Source organism: Sus scrofa, chromosome 15 (assembly GCF_000003025.6).
Source record: "Sus scrofa isolate TJ Tabasco breed Duroc chromosome 15, Sscrofa11.1, whole genome shotgun sequence".
NCBI lineage: Eukaryota > Metazoa > Chordata > Mammalia > Artiodactyla > Suidae > Sus > Sus scrofa.
This window is the reverse complement of record NC_010457.5, coordinates 47,033,229-47,052,208: the sequence shown is the minus strand read 5'-3', so window position 1 is coordinate 47,052,208 and position 18,980 is coordinate 47,033,229. Positions and strand designations below refer to the sequence as shown.

General features: G+C 41.1%; 2 protein-coding genes across 4 annotated transcripts in view; both read right to left on the bottom strand.

The window, feature by feature from the left end:
• The window catches only part of CYP4V2 (cytochrome P450, family 4, subfamily v, polypeptide 2), a 30,238-nt gene extending 16,107 nt beyond the window's left edge, over window positions 1–14,131 (bottom strand). The window contains exon 1 of one of the 2 annotated variants that reach the window (XM_021075586.1): window positions 5,428–14,131. In XM_021075586.1, the coding sequence (XP_020931245.1) occupies window positions 5,428–5,638 (211 nt within the window). In that variant the 5' untranslated portion in view covers window positions 5,639–14,131. The remainder of the gene's footprint in view (window positions 1–5,427) is intronic. The other variant, XM_021075585.1, reaches the window with a different exon arrangement.
• FAM149A (family with sequence similarity 149 member A) overlaps window positions 14,275–18,980 on the bottom strand; it is a 42,585-nt gene continuing 37,879 nt past the window's right edge. For both annotated transcript variants that reach the window (XM_013984058.2, XM_013984057.2), the window contains 4 exons: window positions 18,494–18,614; window positions 16,887–17,015; window positions 16,721–16,799; window positions 14,275–14,607 (listed from right to left, as the gene is read on the bottom strand). In XM_013984058.2, the coding sequence (XP_013839512.2) occupies window positions 14,468–14,607; window positions 16,721–16,799; window positions 16,887–17,015; window positions 18,494–18,614 (469 nt within the window). In that variant the 3' untranslated portion in view covers window positions 14,275–14,467. The remainder of the gene's footprint in view (window positions 14,608–16,720; window positions 16,800–16,886; window positions 17,016–18,493; window positions 18,615–18,980) is intronic.

Sequence of the window (18,980 nt, the reverse complement as noted above, 5' to 3'; positions counted from 1 at the left end):
TCTAATACGTGTGAAATGATATCTTCTCGTGGTTTTAATTGGGGCATTTCCCTGAGAAGCAGTGAATTGAGTACCTTTTCATGTTGACCACCCATATGTCTTCCTTGGGAAAATGTCTATTCAGATCCTCTGTTAATTTTTAAATCAGACTGTTGGGTTTTGTTTTTGTTCTTTTGTTTGTTTGTTTGTTTTTTGCTACTGCCTTGTATGAGTTCTTTATATATTTTTAACTGTATTTAATCCTTTATTAGATATATGATTGCACATCATATATCCATTTTGGTAGGTTTCTTTTTCATTTTTTGATGGTTTTCTTTGCTGTGCAGAAGCTTTTTAATTTATGTAGTCCCAATTGTTTACTTTTGATTTCTTTGCCTTTGCTTTTGATGTCAAATCAAAAAATTTGAGGAGCTTATCACTTATATTTTCTTCTTGGCGGTTTATGGCTTTAGGTCTTACCCTCAAGTCTTTAATTCATTTTGAGTTAATTTTTGTGCATAGTATAATATAGTGGTACGGTTTTATTTTATTTTATTTTATTTTTTTTTTTGTCTTTTTATACACTCACGGCATATGGAGGTTCCGAGGCTAAGGGTCAAATCAGAGCTGTAGCTGCTGCCCTATGCCACAGCCACAGTCACGCAGAATCCGAGCTGCGTCTGTAACCTACACCACAGCTCACGGCAATGCCAGATCCTTAACCCACTGAGCCAGGCCAGGGATCGAACCTGCGTTCTCATGAATATCAGTCAGATTCATTTCTGCTGATCCACAACTGGAACTCCTATTTTATTTTATTTTTTGTATATGTCTTTCCACTTTTCCCAACACCATTTATTGAAGAGTCTGTCCTTTCCCCATAATGTATTCTTAGGTCCTTTGTGGTAAATTAATGACCATATTTGCATCAGTTTATTTCTGGGCTCTGTATTCTGTTCCACTGATTTATGTGTTTACTCTTATGCTAACACCATACTGTTCTGATTACTATTATTACTATAGCTAATTATTATAGTTTTGTAATATATTTGAAATCAGGAAGCGTGGTCCCTCCAGCTTTGCTCTTCTTTCTCAGAACTGCTTTGGCTATTTGAAGTCATTTGTATCCATACAAATTTTAGTACTATTCTGTTTCTGTGACAAATGCTATTGGAATTTTGATACGGATTGCATTGAATCTGATCATTGCTGTGGATAATATTTACATTTTAACAATATTAATTATTCCAATCCATAAACATGGAATATCTTTCCATTTATTTGTATCTTCTTCCATTTATTTCATCAATGTCTCATAGTTTTCAGGATTTTCACTACCCTGGTTAAATTTATTCCTAGACATTTTATTTTTTGTGATGCAATTGTAAATGTGATTGTTTTGTTAATTTCTCTTCCAGATAGTTCTTTATCAGTGTGTAGAAACCTCAACTGATTTTTATATATTGATTTGGAATCTTGCAACTTTACTGAAGTAGTTTATCAGTTCTAACATTTTTTTGGTGGAGTCTCTAGGGTTTTCTATAATATCATGCTATCTGCAAGTAGTGATTGTTTTGCTTCTTCCTTTCTAGTTTTTGGGAGGGAACAGCTAGTTGGGAGGCATATGTGTATCCAGGGCTTCTCCTGGGCAAAAGGAATCCCTGATGGACAACAATAGGCTTAATCTCAATCCCACTGTGAGGTTACCAATATGGTGCTTGAGATTTTGGTCAGGTTCTTCTGATGCAGGGCTTTGGGCACTGGGGACAATTTGGCATGGAATAAAAAAAAACAAGCTTTTAAGATTTTCATCTCTTTTCAATGTTAGTAAATATGCACATGCTCAGCCCATCCCTGGCCCTCTTACATCCTAAAGCTTCACCCACCCCTGAGCTTCAGGGCAAGCTGTTCAAAGCAGGAGAGGGGCTAAGGCCAGGAATGGCCACTGTATTTAAAACTGAGTCAATAGCCTTGATTTTTTAAAAAAGTATTTGCACATTTTTGGAGTTCACATTGTGGCTCAGCGGTAACAAACCTGACTAGTATCCATGGAGATGTGGGTTCAATCCCTGGCCTCGCTCAGTGGGTTAAGGATCCAGCATTGCTGTGAGCTGTGGTGTAGCTCACAGAAACAGCTTGGATCCCATGTTGCTGTGGCTGTGGCATGGGCCAGCAGCTGTAGCTCTGATCGATCCCTAGCCTGGGAAGCTCCATATGCTATGGGTGTGGCCCTAAAAAGACAAAACAAAACAAAAACCTTATTTGCACATTTTGGCAATCCAAACCTAGTAATAATAATCTTAAAATAATTAACATTCATTACATCGCATTTACTTCCTATGGCAAGTTAATTATATGTCAGATTTAGTTCTAAGGGCTTCAGGTGTATTATGTCTTTTATGCTTCGCCACAGTTACATAGGGAAAGGCACTATTTTTACTATCATTAAACAACTGAGGAAATTGTGCACAGTTAAGAATCTTGCCCAGTATATCACAAGGCTAGTACATGGTGGAACCTGGCTTTGTACTCAAGGCAGTCAGACCCCAGAATGCACCATTAACCATATTACCATATTGCTTCAAAACATCTTCTGGTCAAAAACAGTTGGTAACACTGCTGTGAAAAGAGCTGGGTCAAGTCAATAGTGTTAAAATACTGTATTCATGCTAATATGCCACTGGCCTTGGCCTGCTTTGACAGAGAAGACAAGGAAGTCTGAATCTGGTTTGAAGGTATCAGATGCAATAGCAGGTAGCACATAGGTGCTGACATAAGCGGAAAAGCAAGAGATGAAGTTCAAGAGGGTCGTGGGGAGGCAGGAACATACACCAGGTGGAATTACTGAACCAGAACTTGTACAGTAGCCACAAAATGAGAGGTACGGCCTCCCATTAAAAGAGACAACGATGCTGAGAACAGGGGATATAGCTTAGAATATTTTACTGTCCTCAGTTTTTCTGAGCTCAATGCTGGGCACAAAGCACAGCTTCAATAAATGGTTGATTAAAAATTTTAAAGAATTTATTCTAACCAAGTTCTAGGCAGTGATGCAGAACTTAATCCTTAAAGTACTCTGTAATGTAATTACATTTACAAGTAAATGGTTTAAAAAAAGGAAAAAAAAAAAAAACCTCTAAAATCAAACAACTTGCAAAGATAGAAATTGAGGAATAGTTTGCCTGATGCCAAAATTCAGTACTTGTATGAGGGGTTAAAAAGTCCCTCTATAAAAGACAATACACGGTCATGCTCCTCACTCAGAAAGTAAAGAGAATTACTTTATTTATTTATTTATTTTTGCTTTTTAGGGCCACACCTGTGGCAGATTGAAGTTCCCAGGCTAGGGGTCGAAAGGTGCTCCAGCAGCCAGCCTACACCACACAGCTGCAGCAACTCGGGATCTGAGCCGCATCTGCAACCTATACTATATCTCACAGCAACACCAGATCCTTAACCCACTAAGCAAAGCCAGGGATTGAACCTGCATCCTCCGGATATTAGTTGGGTTCATAACCCACTGAGCCACAACAGGAACTCCCAAGAGAATTACTCTAAATCCTCCAATCAACTCACAATTTGTTTCAAAATGGTCTTACTTACTAGAGATTTCGATTCTTAGAAAAACTCTCATTAGGCTGTAGGGAGCAACTATATTTCTACATAACTACTTTTTAATACAATAAAGCCCTCAGGGCGGAGAGGTTGGTTCTGCTTTTAGTGTTAGCTAAGATGATTTTTACAAATGAGGTTTTCATAGATTAAATGTGATGTTGGATAACTTGTGATATTAGTCGCATTGATTTTTGGCTGGTGGAGAATTTACTTGGATTTCTTCTGCCCCAAAACATATTCAATATTTTGATAAACACTCTCCCATGAGGTCTCATCGTATTCCTGTGAGGTTGAAATGACAGCACTATTTTTATTTTGGGAAACAGAAATGGAAAAGAAATAATCCTTCAAGTGTTGGAGTTACTGTCCAGCCTGTAAAACTACTAGTATATACAATCAATATGAGGGGGACCTGGATTCTGGTCCCAGGCTCATTTAAAATATGTCATAGTGAGGAGTTGCCATCGTGGCACAGCGGAAATGAATCTGACTAGGATGCATGAGGTTTCGGGTTCGATCCCTGGCCTCAATCAGTGGGTTAAGGATCCAGCGTTACCGTGAGCTATGGTGTAGATCGCAAACTCGGCTCGGATCTGGCATGGCTGTGGCTGTGGTGTAGGCTGGTGGCTACAGCTCCAATTAGACCCCTAGCCTAGGAACCTCCATGTGCTCGGGTGCGGCCCTAAAAAGACAAAAAAAAATTAAAAATAAAAATAAAAATATGTCATAATGGGAATTCCTTCTAGTGGCTCAGCAGTTAAGAACCTGGCTAGAATTCATGAAGATTTGGGTTTGATCCCTGGCCTCACTCAATGGGTTAAGGATCCAGCATTGCCATGAGCTGTGGTGCAGGCCACAGATCCAACTTGGACCCAGCATTGCTGTGGCTGAGGTATAGGGCTGCAGCTCCAATTCAGCTTCTAGCCCGGGAAATTCCATGCTGTAGGTGCAGCCCTAAAAAGCAAATTAATAAATGAATTAATTAAAAAATAAAAATATGTCATATTTGGCAAATATTTTCCACTCTGGATATTTCAATTTATACCTGCATGAAAATAAAGTGCTAAAATCTAAGTCACCCTCCCTAGTGGAGAATCGCAAATAGCAGATACTTTTGAGAACTTTCCAATTGAAAGTGATCTTTTTCCATCAAAAAAAAAAAATATATATATATATACATAAATCTATCTCTTCAAAATGATTTCAATTTAAAAAATTCACTCTTTAGTAAATAAATGACTTTTGAAACTTGCTGTAGGAGTTTTCAAGAAGGCCTAGGTATTAGCTTTGTTATTATGAACCTCCTTAAAAGGCTAAAATATGAAGGTCAAGAAGGACTCAAAGTTGCCGTCAAGTCTTCTGATGTCTGGGTGGGGAAAAGCCTCAAGTGAATAGCTAGTCAGTTCCTTGTTGGAGAGAGGGAGAAAGAGAGAGAGTGTGTGTGTTCTATGGCATTTGCACTGTTCCAGGGAAGTTTTTGCCCTTAAGGCTTAGCCAAAGCAGAAGCAGACAGCAGTGTTTTGAGGTAGAGGCAGCTGCGAGGTGGGAAAAGAAGCGAAAAAGCAGGGCAAGACTTTAGCAATATTGCAGTTTATACTGTACACAAGAAAACGTTCCTTTAGACGGGGGCACTAGCAATTTTGTCAGTGACACCGGGAAACTGGATAGAATTGGGAATCCATCCTCTGGCGGGTAATAGGTTCTCTCTCCCAGCGCCAGCATCTCAAGGATGAGGTCTGGGCTGTAAGTGGGCCTGCGGGGCTGCGCCAGCTAGGATCCCCCCGCCCGCGGCTCTCCGTTGGGGGCGCGGCCGGCCCAGGCGCTGTTTCTTACCTCTGGCGTCCGGCTTTATCATCAGCGAGTGTCCCAGCAAGGGATAGGCACCCTCCAAGGTCGGGAGGGAGCGCAACTGCTGCCATTTCCATGCATATCTCGCCACCGACTGCAGGAGGTTGAGAGTGAGGGTGGCGCCCGCCAGGGAGACGGCGCCCAAGACGCCCCAGAGCAGCAGTTTCTGCCCGACACTCAGCAGCCACAGCACCATTATCGCGCCCGGGGGCCGCTCTGCACAGAGATTGAGCCTGCGGGCACCGCGGGCCGGGATGCTCCAGCGATCAAATGGGCCGGCCGGGGAAGGATTTCCCGGCCTCTGGAGATGCGGGTGGCCGGCCTGCCTCAGGGTGCGGGGCAGTGGGAGAGCGGGAGAAGGTGGCGCCGGGCCTCTCACTTCCCCCTCATCCCGGGCTGGGCACAGGCCTGGCTGTAGAGACAGCCCTGGCCGTCCTCTAACCTCTCAGCACCGCGGGGGTTGTTATGAGCAAGGCCACAGCCTACGTAACGCGCACTGGCCTCTTTGTTTGCTTCCAGCAGAAAATGAAAGTCCGGAAAACAACTTCAGCTCTCTATGGTCTGCACCAATGTGAACGAAGGCACGTTAGGGGGTGGACTGGGGACGATAATAAGGTGAAACTGAAGGCAGCTTAAGGGTGGAGAGGCACTCTGGGGCCGGAGTGGGCTGGGCTTTGGGTTACAGCCTCCCCACCCCCATGCTGGGTAGGTGACAATTCAGGATAGAGGGAAAAGGATATTTTAAAATTGAAATAAAGAAGCATCTGGTTTGAAATTCAGCCGCTGGAACCCATTTTTTTCCTGGCTGGGTATCTAATCTCGATTCCTCGCACATCCAGCAGTGGTCCACTCCCTGCCCGGCTGGAGGTGAGTTGCATCCTGGCTTCTGCATCAGGGTTACTCCAGGCCAGCAGCCACCTACTTTGACCCAAAGTAGCCTTAGAGCACCAGTTTTCAGTCTACATTGGGTGGCTGATTGTGACACAGGAGACTTGAGCAAGGTATAGCTGTGATCCAATTATTTTTCAAAATATTTTCAGGGCCAAGAAAAGCTAGCACCCAAGAGAACAAGACAGGGGCGGGTGGGAGATGATGGAAGTCAAGGTCTCTGAAAGGGGTGGAGGTCAGCGATGCTGGGAGAGGTGGGTTTGATAAGGAGACAGTAGTTATGAGCCTGTAGAAGGAAAAGGTAAGGACAGTGAGAAGGATGTTCCAGTTCTGTCTAGCAGCTGTGTCCCCTGACTACCAGTTTCTCTTTTCTCCAGGTCAAGTATCCAGTCCTGACTCTGGATCCATTGTCTAACTTGATCCTTCTTACCAAGGGGCTGGGGTGGGATTGCCTCTCTCCTAGCAGCTGGTCCCTAAACTGTAGGAAAAGTGCCAAAGAGGATGAAATATTATGCAAGTCTTGGCATTTTTATTTTGCTTCATGAGATTTGTTTTACTCACACCTACCCTACAGTTTGCCCACAGACACCTGCCGAGCCTCTTTGATGTAGAGAAAAACATACCTAAGATTTTTCTCCAACTGAATTTTTTCAAATCATCTATATATACTGACACAGAAAAACATTTGTGAAATATTAAGTGGAAAAAATAATAAAACAACTTGTAGAACACAGTCTATAATGTAATGCCCTCTTTGAGAGAATTTTTTTTTTTCTCTATAACTAGACTAATATCTGAGAAAAATACTGATCAACTCTATGGTGTGGGGATGGAGAAGAACTTACTTTTCATGTTATTCACCTCTATATTGTTTAATTCCTTTAAGACTTAAAGATGTATTTGTGTAATATTTTTAAGTATATTTTCCTAGGCTTTCATTTCCTTCCCTCTAAAGGACCGAGGCTGAACTATAAGGTCAGTTACAACTATAAAAGTTCAGGATGTGTCTACATTTGATTCTCTGCTATGTCCTTTAGACAAAGCAAGGGATATAACCTATAACTGCTGCCCTTGGGAAGTGGAGGAAGAGAGTCTGGGGGGTGTGCTCCAGGCAGCAGCAAATGTGAGCAAAGAAATACTCCAACTCAGGGAAGGGTGTGCAGAGTTGAAGAGGCAGTGTAGAGGCCCCGCTTGGAGCACAGGGTGGCTCCTCGTGACTAGAGCAAGACAGTGTTCATGGGTGGCATGGAGCTAGCTTAAAAAGACCTTGAGTGCTAGGCTTAGGCATATTATTTTTATTTTGAAACCAGTGTGTGGGTAAGGAGGAGGGCACTGAAGATTTTTTTAAAAGGGTCAACGAAATAGGAGTTCCAGTTGTGGCACAGCCGAAATGAATCTGACCAGGAATCATGAGGTTAAGGGTTCGATCCCTGGCCTTGCTCAGTGGGTTAAGGATCCAGCATAGCGGTGACCTGTGGTTTAGTTGAAGACATGGCTTGGATCCCAAGTTGCTGTGGCTGTTGTGTAGGCCAGCAGCTGCAGCTCAGATTCAACACCTAGACGGGGAACTTCCATATGCTGGGGGTTCAGCCCTAAAAGGAGGGGGGGCAACAAAATAAAAGTTTTGTCTCATTTGTTCACTTTCACCTTTCCTCTGGTTTCCTTGTTACCAGCTGGGACCCTTCTCATAGTGCCTTGGAAAATTGAAATTTCAGACAAAACTAATCAAGTGGCCGGTGCTGCAAAAATACATGGTCCCATCCTTCTCTTGTGGCAACAAAGCACACAGCACTGCACCACACCACAGAATGTCCACCATGAAATGCCACAATGCTCTGCATAGGAAATAGTGCTGTGCCAATCTCTGGACCACATTGATCTTCAGCTTCACAGAACTAATCCAGCAAAGTAGGGAGGTGTGCCCTTACTTTCTCTCCTGAATATTCCTTCTATAGCAAAGGTATCTTTATTTATTACTCTCCCCAGATTGAAATAAGTGCTTTTGAAAGTTAGTCATGGGCCAGAATATGTTATAAAGTACAGAAAGGCTTTGTGAATGTGAACTTTGATTTCCTTCAATTTTATGTCTCCTGGAATGATTCTTAATATGAAAAAGGTATTTAATTTAGATTTAAAAATTCTGGCTGGGAGTTCCCGTCGTGGTGCAGTGGTTGACGAATCCGACTAGGAACCATGAGGTTGAGGGTTCAGTCCCTCTCCTTGCTCAGTGGGTTAAGGATCCGGTGTTGCCGTGAGCTGTGGTGTAGGTTGCAGACACGGCTCGGATCCCGAGTTGCTGTGGCTCTGGCGTAGGCCGGTGGCTACAGCTCTGATTCGACCCTTAGCCTGGGAACCTCCATACGCCGCGGGAGCGGCCCAAAGAAATATCAAAAAACCAAAAAAAAAAATTTCTGGCTGGATATATAATGATGTTATCTATATACTCACACGTATCAGACTATCAGTGTAAATCCCTATTGTCTTCCATTCCTCCCCTCTTATTCTCTCCTGACCCCTCTGCAGAGTTTTGCCTTGTCTATTCCCCCAGCAAAGATCTTGTCAAAATCACCAGTGCCTTCCTCCCTCATAGCTAAATCTTTAAGTCATTTCTTAGATCTTATCTAAATTGACTTGTTAACAGCTTTCAACATATCTGCATCCTTATCATTTCCTTGAAAAGCCCCCCAACCACCATTTGACTTTGAGGATTCCACATTCTCTTGATTTTTATTTTCACTCCCCTGTCGTTCTTTCGGCCTGCTTTGCTAGGTTCTCTTCACATCCCATTCCTCTAGATGTTAAAATGCATGCTCAGGGCTCAGAGCTCCTTTTCCCCGGCTTCTCCTCTCACTCTCTTGGTTATCTCACCCATCTATATATCAACAATTGCCAAATGTGTACCCCCAGTCTATTCCTCCCCTCAAAGCCCCAGATGCAGAAGGTCAAACACCTCAACATCTCCGAATCTCAGACAAACACATCCCAACACGCTTCCAAATCTACCTCTCTTGAAATCTTTGCAATTTTAGTAAATGCCAACACCATCTTTCCAAGTATTAAGCCAAAGCCTTGAAGTGAATCTTTTTTCTTTTTTGTTAGACTCTGCACCCAATCCAACAGCAAATCCTATGAGCTTAAATTTGAAAACATATCCAAAGTCCCTGCCTTATCACTAGGTACACCACTATCATAGGATCTGAAATACCATCTTGGTCAGATTATATCACTCGTGGAGTTCCCATTGTGGTGCAGCAAAAAGGAATCTGACTAGTAACAATGAGGTGGCAGGTTCGATCCCTTGCCTTGCTCAGTGAGTTGCTGTGAACTGTGGTGTAGGTTGCAGATGCAGCTCTGATCCCTCGTTGCTCTGGCTATGGTGTAAGCCAGCAGCTGCAGCTCTGAGTCAACCCCTAGCCTGGGAATCTCCATATGCTGCAGGTGCAGCCATTAAAAAAAAAGAAAGAAAGAAAGAAAGAAAGAAAAAAGCAGAAAGCAGATTACATCACTCTTTCTTCAACCTCTCCAGTGGCTTCCCATTTCAGATAATTTACAACTTTCCAAGGCCGAAATAGATCTTAATCCCTTGGCTCCTATTACTTTGCTGATCTCATCCTTTATTATTTATCCCCTGCTAATTCCATCCCACGTCCCAATGGCCTTTCTACTGATCTTCAAACCTCCAGGTAAGTGCCTATTTTAAGCTCTGTGTTTTTTGTCTCTGTCTGGAATTTTTTTTCATCTCTACACGGCTTCTTCTCATTTTCCTTGAGTCTTAAATACTACCTCTGCCATAAAGCTCTCCCTAATTATTCTATCTAAACTTCTAGCTCTTCCCACTCTCTGTCATTTGGCTCTATTTTTATGTTCTTCATAATACTTATTGTTATCTGACTTTAAGTTTCTATTGATTTGTTTAAAGTCTGTGTCCTCCACTAGAATAGAAGTTTTAAGACAAAGATTTTGGGGCGTTCCCGTTGTGGCACAGCAGTAATGAACCCAACTGGTTTCCATGAGGATGCAGGTTTGATCCCTGGCCTTTCTCAGTGGGTTAAGGATCCAGTATTGCTGTGAGCTGTGGTGTAGGTCGAAGAATGGTTTGGATCTCGCATTGCTGTGGTTGTGGCACAGGCTGGCAGCTGCAGTTCCAATCCGACCCGTAACATGGGAACATCCATATGTCACAGGTGCGACCCTAAAAATCAAAACAAAACAAATCAAAGAAACTGTCTTGTTTCTCCCAATGCTTAGGACAGAATCTTACATAAAGAAGGTGCTTGATAAATATTTGATGAAATAATAAATGCAGGGTGATTATAGCACAGGAGTGCCATTTCTGAAGTGAAGATTAAATTGGAGTATTCATAAATTAGATAAAACCCTCATAAAGATATATGGCAATACATTTTGGTTTACCATTTGCTCTAGAGTTAGAAAAAAATAAGTGAATAACCTGTGTGCAGAATAGAGAGATATTTACACAAATTATAAGAAAATTGGGAATCTAAAGAAGATTTTATGAATGTAATGAATTTTTGAAAACTCAACACTTTTTATTTTATTAAAAATTAAAGAATTAAAAATCCTGAACAATAACCTGTAGTCATAAGAAAACAATGACAATAAAAATATAATACCCGGGAGTTCCTGTTGTGCACAGCAGAAATGAATCCAACTAGTATCCATGAAGATGCGGGTTCGATCCCTGGCCTTGCTCAGTGGATTAAAGATCCAGCGTTGCAGCGAGCTGTGGTGTACATTGCAGATGCGGCTTAGATTCTGCATTGCTGTGGCTGTGGAGTAGGCCAGCAGCTGTAGCTCCGATTTGAACCCCTAGCCTGGGGACTTCCATATGCCACGGATGTTGTCCTAAAATACCCAAATGACTTTTGATATTATAAAAAATGCAGTTCTTAATTGGTATAGAAATTCCATTCTAGTTTGAAATAACAGCAATATGGATACTTTCTTAACATTAAAATTACAATATCTAGTAGCTTTCTGTGGTATTTTATACATTTTTATATTATTTTAAAATTTCTTCATTCCTTCTTTGGTTTTGGATAAACTGACATTTTAATTAACGTAGTCATAACCTTAATTTAAAAACTCATCTTGGGAATAATTCAATTTGCCTTTTTCAAACTCCACTAGAGAAATTCTAAAATGAGACTTATTTATCAAAGTAAATTATGAAAACACTGCCCTAATTTTTAACTCATCAGTTTTAAAAGCACAATTCTTGATTTAAGCATTATTTACTAAACTCTATTATTATCTGTATTGTCTTTAATACAGGTGTAAAAATATACACATGAGCAGGGTTTCTTTTTAAGTCAGTGGCCAAGCCAAGTCTCTACATTATCTCTTAAATAGTACTTTGTCTTCTAATAGTAAATGCGTAAAGATATGAGTCTAGATCTCTGTACTTAGTTCTGTTTTTTAAAGTATTTTTGTCAATATATATCATAATAGATTCTTATTGGCAAAACTCCGAAGCCAAATAAAGTAAAACTACCATGAAATCATTCAATTGTCCTCTATGAAAAAAATTATCTTGGATAGTCTACCTTAATGTTAGTTTAGGGTATCAGTCATTTTCCCTTCTAAGAAATCTGGGCTGATTAGGGAAGGAGTTAGATGGTTCCTAGAAATTGATATAAAACAGTCTGAAAGCTTCTGAAAGAGCAGAGTGGATAGAAAAGGCAGATTTATAGTAGCCATTACGGACCAAATCACAGCTGACTAGAGGCCCTTAGGAAAGGGGGCTCAGGCTGCTCATATGTCTTTCATGTCTGACAACAATGAAATTCAAAATGATATTTTTTCTTGGATGTTTCTACAGCTCATGTTTAGGGATAGCCCAGAAAATTCTCAAAATGCTTTGGTCTGCTTTGTGAGGGTAAGTATTAGGGATACTGTCCAGAATCATGGAGCACCAGAAGGGATGGAGACAGGGGTAGTTCTCCCTAACAAGTTCCATTACCATGAAAATGGAGCAGAGGGTGTAAGGAGAAATTGTCTATCAGAGGGAAGGCTCTGGGCTCATTTTGTTTTATCCATTGGGTGATAAAGGACAGCACTAATTCCAGTCCCAACATACTTTTAAATTTCCAGACATCTATAAGTAGAAACAGTCTTCTCTTCTCACAACCAGAAATGTCTGAAAAGGATTTATCATCCATTATAAATATATCTAAAAAGTCATATATATATATGGAGAGAGAGAGAGTGTGTGTGTGTCTCATGTTGGATTAATGAAAGTTAGATTGATAAAATATAATGATCTGATAGAAAAGAAGAAAACATGGCCACAAGGATCTAAGAATATCAAACTGAGTCTAAGGATTTAACTCACTGTAAAAGAAAACAATGGTAGGTAAAGGGGAAAAGGAGCAAAAGAAGGACCCTAACATCATAGGAAGATGTTGACAATATAATGTTCAATGCAAAAGGTTGAAAGTGATTATATGTGAATAAGGGTTCATTTCTTTCTTTCTTTTTTTGTCTTTTTAGGGCCACACTCATGGCATATGGAAGTCTCAAGGCTAGGGGTAGAATCAGAGCTGCAGCTGCTGGCCTGCACCACAGCCACAGCAATGCCAGATCCTTAACCCACTGAGTGGGGCCAGGGATCGAACCTGTATCCTCATGGATACCAGTTGGGTTGTTTACCACTGAGCCTCAACTGGAACTCCCATTTCGTTTTTCTTTTTCTTGCATAGCTATATTTTTTAAATACAGGTTTGTGTTAGTTGCAAAGAAAAAAAAAAGAAAGAAAAAGGACCCTACAGCCTTGCTTCCAATTGAGCATTGCTCCTGGGCCTTCTCTGTTCCATTTTCTATATTAATGTCAGGTTCGGGACACGTGCTCTGAAAGAAAATAAAGCAGGGCTAGGGGACAGAGGACAGAAAGAACTACTGTTTAGACAGAGGGATCTGGGAAGGCTTCCATTTGCCCCGAGATCAGAGTGTAATGAAATAAGGAAGATGCTGCTCCAAAGCCTTACCTCTAGTGGATGAGCACTTCCACTATAAACACTAAAGATGAAACCATATGCAATATCTTTTAACTATGTTTACATTCAGCTTTAAAACAACATCAATAAATTTGGTCTACTTTTAAATAAACTGTCTGAATTTGAACATGGAAACTAATAAAACAAAATTGGCTTGAGATTTAGCCATTGACATTCCTCAAAGAGCTTCTGAAATAGAGTTTTAACTAAAGAACAATCCCCCGCCCCTTGGCTAAGAAGGCAGCTGCAAGCCTTTCTAGCTATGCTTGTCACTATACCACCCTTCTTGTAATAATGTAACAACTGTGTGCCCTCTGTCCAAGCCAGCAGCCCTGCTAATCATGTACCCAGCATTGCTTATCAGTTCCGCTTCTGTAACCTTGCTTGCTCAGTTTCTTAGGGAAGGAACACTGCTTGGGGATGGGGGAGGTCTGGGATGCTTACATGGGAAAATCAAGACCTTGTAGTGTATAAAGTTACTGAGAACAAAGACCTGGTGCTCAGACTCTGGAGGTGACTCCTCTGAGCCCGCACCGGTGCTGAATAAACCTTGCTTTTCCACATCTCCGAGTACTGTTTGTCTCCTTCCACTGCCATGGTTTTTGCGGTTTCCACAACATTTCAAGACTAAAGCGCTTTTTAAAAAAGGGATAAGAAAGTCAGCCCAGTCTCAATCAACCCGGTATATTGCACCAAAGATGACTTTGCTGTTTTCTAAAGGAGAGAGTAATATCTATTAGTGACTAGGATTTTGAAGGAATTAATAATAGAATGAGACAAACAATATGTCAAGACAAAGTAACATATTCCCAGATTAAAAAATGGCATATTCCTAGATAATATATATTAAATCGGGTGTGAATACATGCACGAAGCATGTGTATGTCTGTGTATAATTGATAAAGGGTAGATCACAACACATTTTAGATTATTCTCAGCTAAACCCAAAGAATCTTTATTGAAATTCTTCCCATCAATTCGAAGGTTGGAGAGTTTGACTTGTATTCTCTTCACAACGCGAAGTGTTCAAAACTAAGTTGCTTATTTGTCTGCATTTCTCTCAGGTGGTCTAACATCTCAGACTGTCAGGCAGATACAAAACATAATACTTCTTGCATTTTTCAAGGGCTAGATGGTGTGCTGAGGCTTTGAATGTTCCAGCAAGTTTGTCCTTCTGGTGATGCCACATCAAGAGGCCACCTGGAATCTTTTCTTAAAGACAAAGTTGTCCTCTGAAAAGATTTAGGCGGATAGTGTGAACCTGAAACACCAAGCAAAATTCTCATTAAAATGTTTTTTTAAACCAATAAATTTTATTACATTTATACTTGTACAATGATCATCATAACCCAAATTTACAGCATTTTTATCCCAAACCTCCAGTCCATCCCTCCCCTCATTAAAATGTTAAAAATCCCAGCTCTCTAAAGGGTTGTGTTGTATGGTCTATGCAGATGGTATTTTTTTAAAAGAAAAAACATTTCAATGTCACTTTTTACACAAATCAGGAAATACACAAAAACTGCCCTTTTGGGTGCTGAGAAGAAGGAGAGGCTGTCCCCTCCATGGGGTCTAGACCCCGCCCTGTGTTCTCCCAGGGCTGGTGGGTCTGCAGTATCCTTCTACTCAAATGTGGATCCCCAGAGCACAAGAGGTTGAGTGGGGACTTCTGGCAGCCCTGCAACTGCCCAGGAGCCAAGGCCACGTTACTGCCTTGAGTTCCTCCTGCCTCTGGCCTCTCAGCTTCTCCTTTCTTTTCTTTCTTTTCTTTCTTTTTTTTTTTTTTTTTTTTCCTGCTATAGAAGAAATGTCGATAAGTCAATAGCTCTTTCTGCTTTTCAATTTTTTTTTCTTTTTTTTTTTTTCTTTTTAGGGCTGCAATGGCAGCATATGGAAGTTCCCAGGTTAGGGTAGAATTGGAGCTGCAGCTGCAGGCCTACACCACAGCCACAGAAACTCAGGATCTGAGCCGTGTCTGTGACCTACACCACAGCTCACAGCAACACCAGCCCCTTAACCCACTGAGCAAGGCCAAGGATCAAACCTGCATCCTCATGGATACTAGTTGGGTTCGTTACCACTGAGCCACAATGGGAATTCCTTAAAATTATAATATATTAAGTATTGCCATTAAAACAGCAAATTATCCTCTACATTTTTGATTATCTTTAATACAAGTGGTTCCTCATTTTTCAGCAAAGAGTGTATGCTTGGCATCTAGCTAGGTCCTGTCCATATGTTTTTCCAGTAATTATTTTCTCCATCTGGTCTGTTATATAAGAAGCTGAGGCCTGGAGAGGCTGAAGCTCTCTTAAGATGTGCTCAGCTAAGACATACTAGAAACTGGCATTTGATTCCAGCTGGTACACTTCCTGACAATGCCATGTTGCTTCTCTGAACAGAAATGTCAGTAACAGTTTGAAAATCAAAACGTCATTGGCCTAAATTCAGTCTAGATGCTTTATCATTTAAATAGCATACTAGCTGAGAATAAGTATTTACCTGTAAAACTCGACCTCATAAAATTCGAATATTTGTATTAATTCTGTGAAGCATTTTTATAATATAGATCTTCAAAGAGAATCTAAAATGGGGGTTTCATTAGAAGAAAAGCATGGAAACGCTCAGCAGAGATAGTGATTTCTCATAAGATTCATAAGACAGCATTTTCATTTTTTATGAGGGTGAGGCCCCAAGTTATCAAGACCATGTAGGCATTTTCTCCTTTCAATCAAAAATTAATAAAGGGAAACTTCAGCCAAAACTGGGGTCAGAAGGCCTATAGAGGGCGCTCTCACACCCTACCTACCACTCACCTTCACATCAGTAACTGACCCCAAACAGGAAGTGCAGCTACATTCCTACCCAGCAGGAAGAAGACTCTCTTCTGGCCCAGCAACAGCCCATCCAGTGGGAAATCCAGTGGGAAACCCAGCGGTTCGGCCAATGAGAAGCCATCATCTCTCAAACTTACACTTTCCTCCAATGAACTTTCATTTTTTCCCTTGCTGATGACTTCCTTTCCTTATCCTGCCCTCTTTTTATAAAAACTTTCCAAACCCTGTAACCCCTCAGAGTATCTATTTGCCAGATGAGATGCTGCCTGATTCATGAATTGTTTAACAAAACCAGTTAGATCGGCTCGTGTACTCGGTTGATTGTTGTTTTTTAACCAACAGTAGCGAAGTGCTGGCCTTTGCAGTTTTGCTGTTTATATAGAGACTCCCGAAATAGAGCCAGAGGCTACAAACACTTGGAATTCCCTCTTACATGGTCAAAACTGTCCTCTCCAGATAGATGATCTTTAATTTCTCTTTCCAAAACTTGAAACCTCCCATATTACATCATTTTATTTGTGTATGGAGAACACTGACCTGTCAAAAAACTTTGACCTGTCCACATGTGACCAGCAAACTCCATCAGTGTCAATGAACTTTTTCGAGGTGTATCTGACTGTCAGAAGAAAAAATAAAATGAGGGATGAGTTTTATTATTTCAAATATGTTTAAAAATCAAAGTTCTGGTTCATAGAGAACCTACCTGAAATGTATGAGTTGTGCTGGGCCGTGAAAGTTGTTCCACGGTCAGAGATCTTTCTCGAAGAGGTGATCGTTCTACACTGTCAGGTATTGCACTCAACACACGGTTTTGTGGATGCCTTCCTCTGAACTAAATGAAGGATAATATGTTCTTGTTTAAAATAAATGCAATCCTTAAAAAGACAAAGGAGAATCTATATATGCTTCAATCAGTCACTCGTTTATTCATTCGTTCACTTGCTTAGTTGGCTTTTATTTAGATATTACTACATATAATGTCTACTGAACACACATCAAAATATACTTTAATTATGTAATTGTATTTTTTAACCTGATAAAGTGGTAATGCTCTAATAAATAAATATGGATTAAAAAGCTTTAACCAGGAGTTCCCATTGTGGCTCAGCAGGTTAAGAACACGATTAGTATTCATGAGGATGCAGGTTCGCTCTCTGGCTTCACTCAGTGGGTTAAGGATCTGATGTTGCTCCAGCTGGCTATGGGGTAGGTCACAGATGTGGCTTGAATCTGGCGTTGCTGTGGCCAGCAGCTGCAGCTCTGATTTGACCTCTAGCCTGGGAAATTTCATATGCTGCAAGTGTAGCCCTAAAAAGATCCAAAAACCCCACAAAAAAACCAAAAAACTTAATCACCTAAAAATCAATATGAAATTATGATAGAAATGTAATTCTGCATTTGTGAAGCATCCAACCTTTGTTTTCAACATATTTGATTTCTTTTACAATTTCACTCTAAGCCACAAGGTTCTAAGGTTAAATATTAAAACTTCGCAACTCCTGCATTCTGGGAATGAGTTTTATTGCTGTGCTCAAGGAGGCCCATGGAAGGCAAAAGAAACACTGCCTCCACTGCTTTTTCTCTCTCTCGGCCTTTATGTTTCCATAGTTGGGGTTCTTCTGTGTTTTGTAAAATAGATACCAGTTACTTGTATCAGAGTCAAGTGGGCCTCCACTGTAATCTGGGGGAAATTAGGTTCTATCTTCCCCAGACCCTTTATGAGGCTATGGCTGAGTTGAGCTAGTGTGAAGAAGACATTGCCTCTCTACTGCAGTGAATATGGTAAAGGTTACCCGTAAAAATGAGAGCTGATACAAATGGCAGTGTATTTTACTATGCTCCTAATCTATGCCAGGCATTATTTGACATCCATAAATTCATTTAGTCCTTATAAGAACTCTTTGAGGAAGGAATCATGCCCTTTTATAAATGAGAAAAATTACGGCTTGGGGAGATTAATTTGTACCAAGTCATATAGAGAGTTTGTGTGGCAGGATTCAAACACAGATCTACCTGGCTCCTGAGCTAACCTTCATGCTAGCCTGTTCACCACACCCTTATGACCATCAGGTATTTCCCTGATGCCTGGATGTTCTGATTTAGTTCAAGCCGAGTTTTTATTTCATAAAGTATTGAATTAACCCTCCCACCTCCTGTAAATTCTCACAAGCCATTTACTTTCAGAAAGCAGATCACAGGGATGTTTTATGTTACCGAGTTCATGTGGAAGTGTCCACATTATGTTTTGTTTCTTTGTTTGACAAAAGACTCTCTAAACGGTGCACTTAAGTATAAGGAAATCTGTCTTACGGCAACAGGGTGGGATCCGGGCAGTGGCATATTCTGCTCCCCCGTCTCTGAGCCTATTGGGGGTAACCTGCTCCTCGAGGTCTGAACTGGTGGGGAGGCCGTGCGATCCATGCCAGTTTGCCTATAAACACAACGTCATGATTGAGCATCCAAGTGCAGAGAGAGAGACAACCAAAGCACAAAACTCCTCATCTGGCTTATTAACCACATCTGCCTCCCAAAGGAAAGGCAAGGTGGATGAGCTGAGCTTCAGGAAGAGGAACACTGTGGGAGACCAAGCCTCAGCTCCAATCACCTCCATGTTTAGCAAGGGCGCTCAGCTATATTAACTGAGAGCTGGAGTTCCCATCGTGCCCAGCAGTTAACAAATCCGACTAAGAACCATGAGGATGCAGGTTCGATCCCTGGCCTTGCTCAGTGGGTTAAGGATCCAGCATTGCCATGAGCTGTGGTGTAGGTGGCAGACACAGCTTGGATCTGACATTGC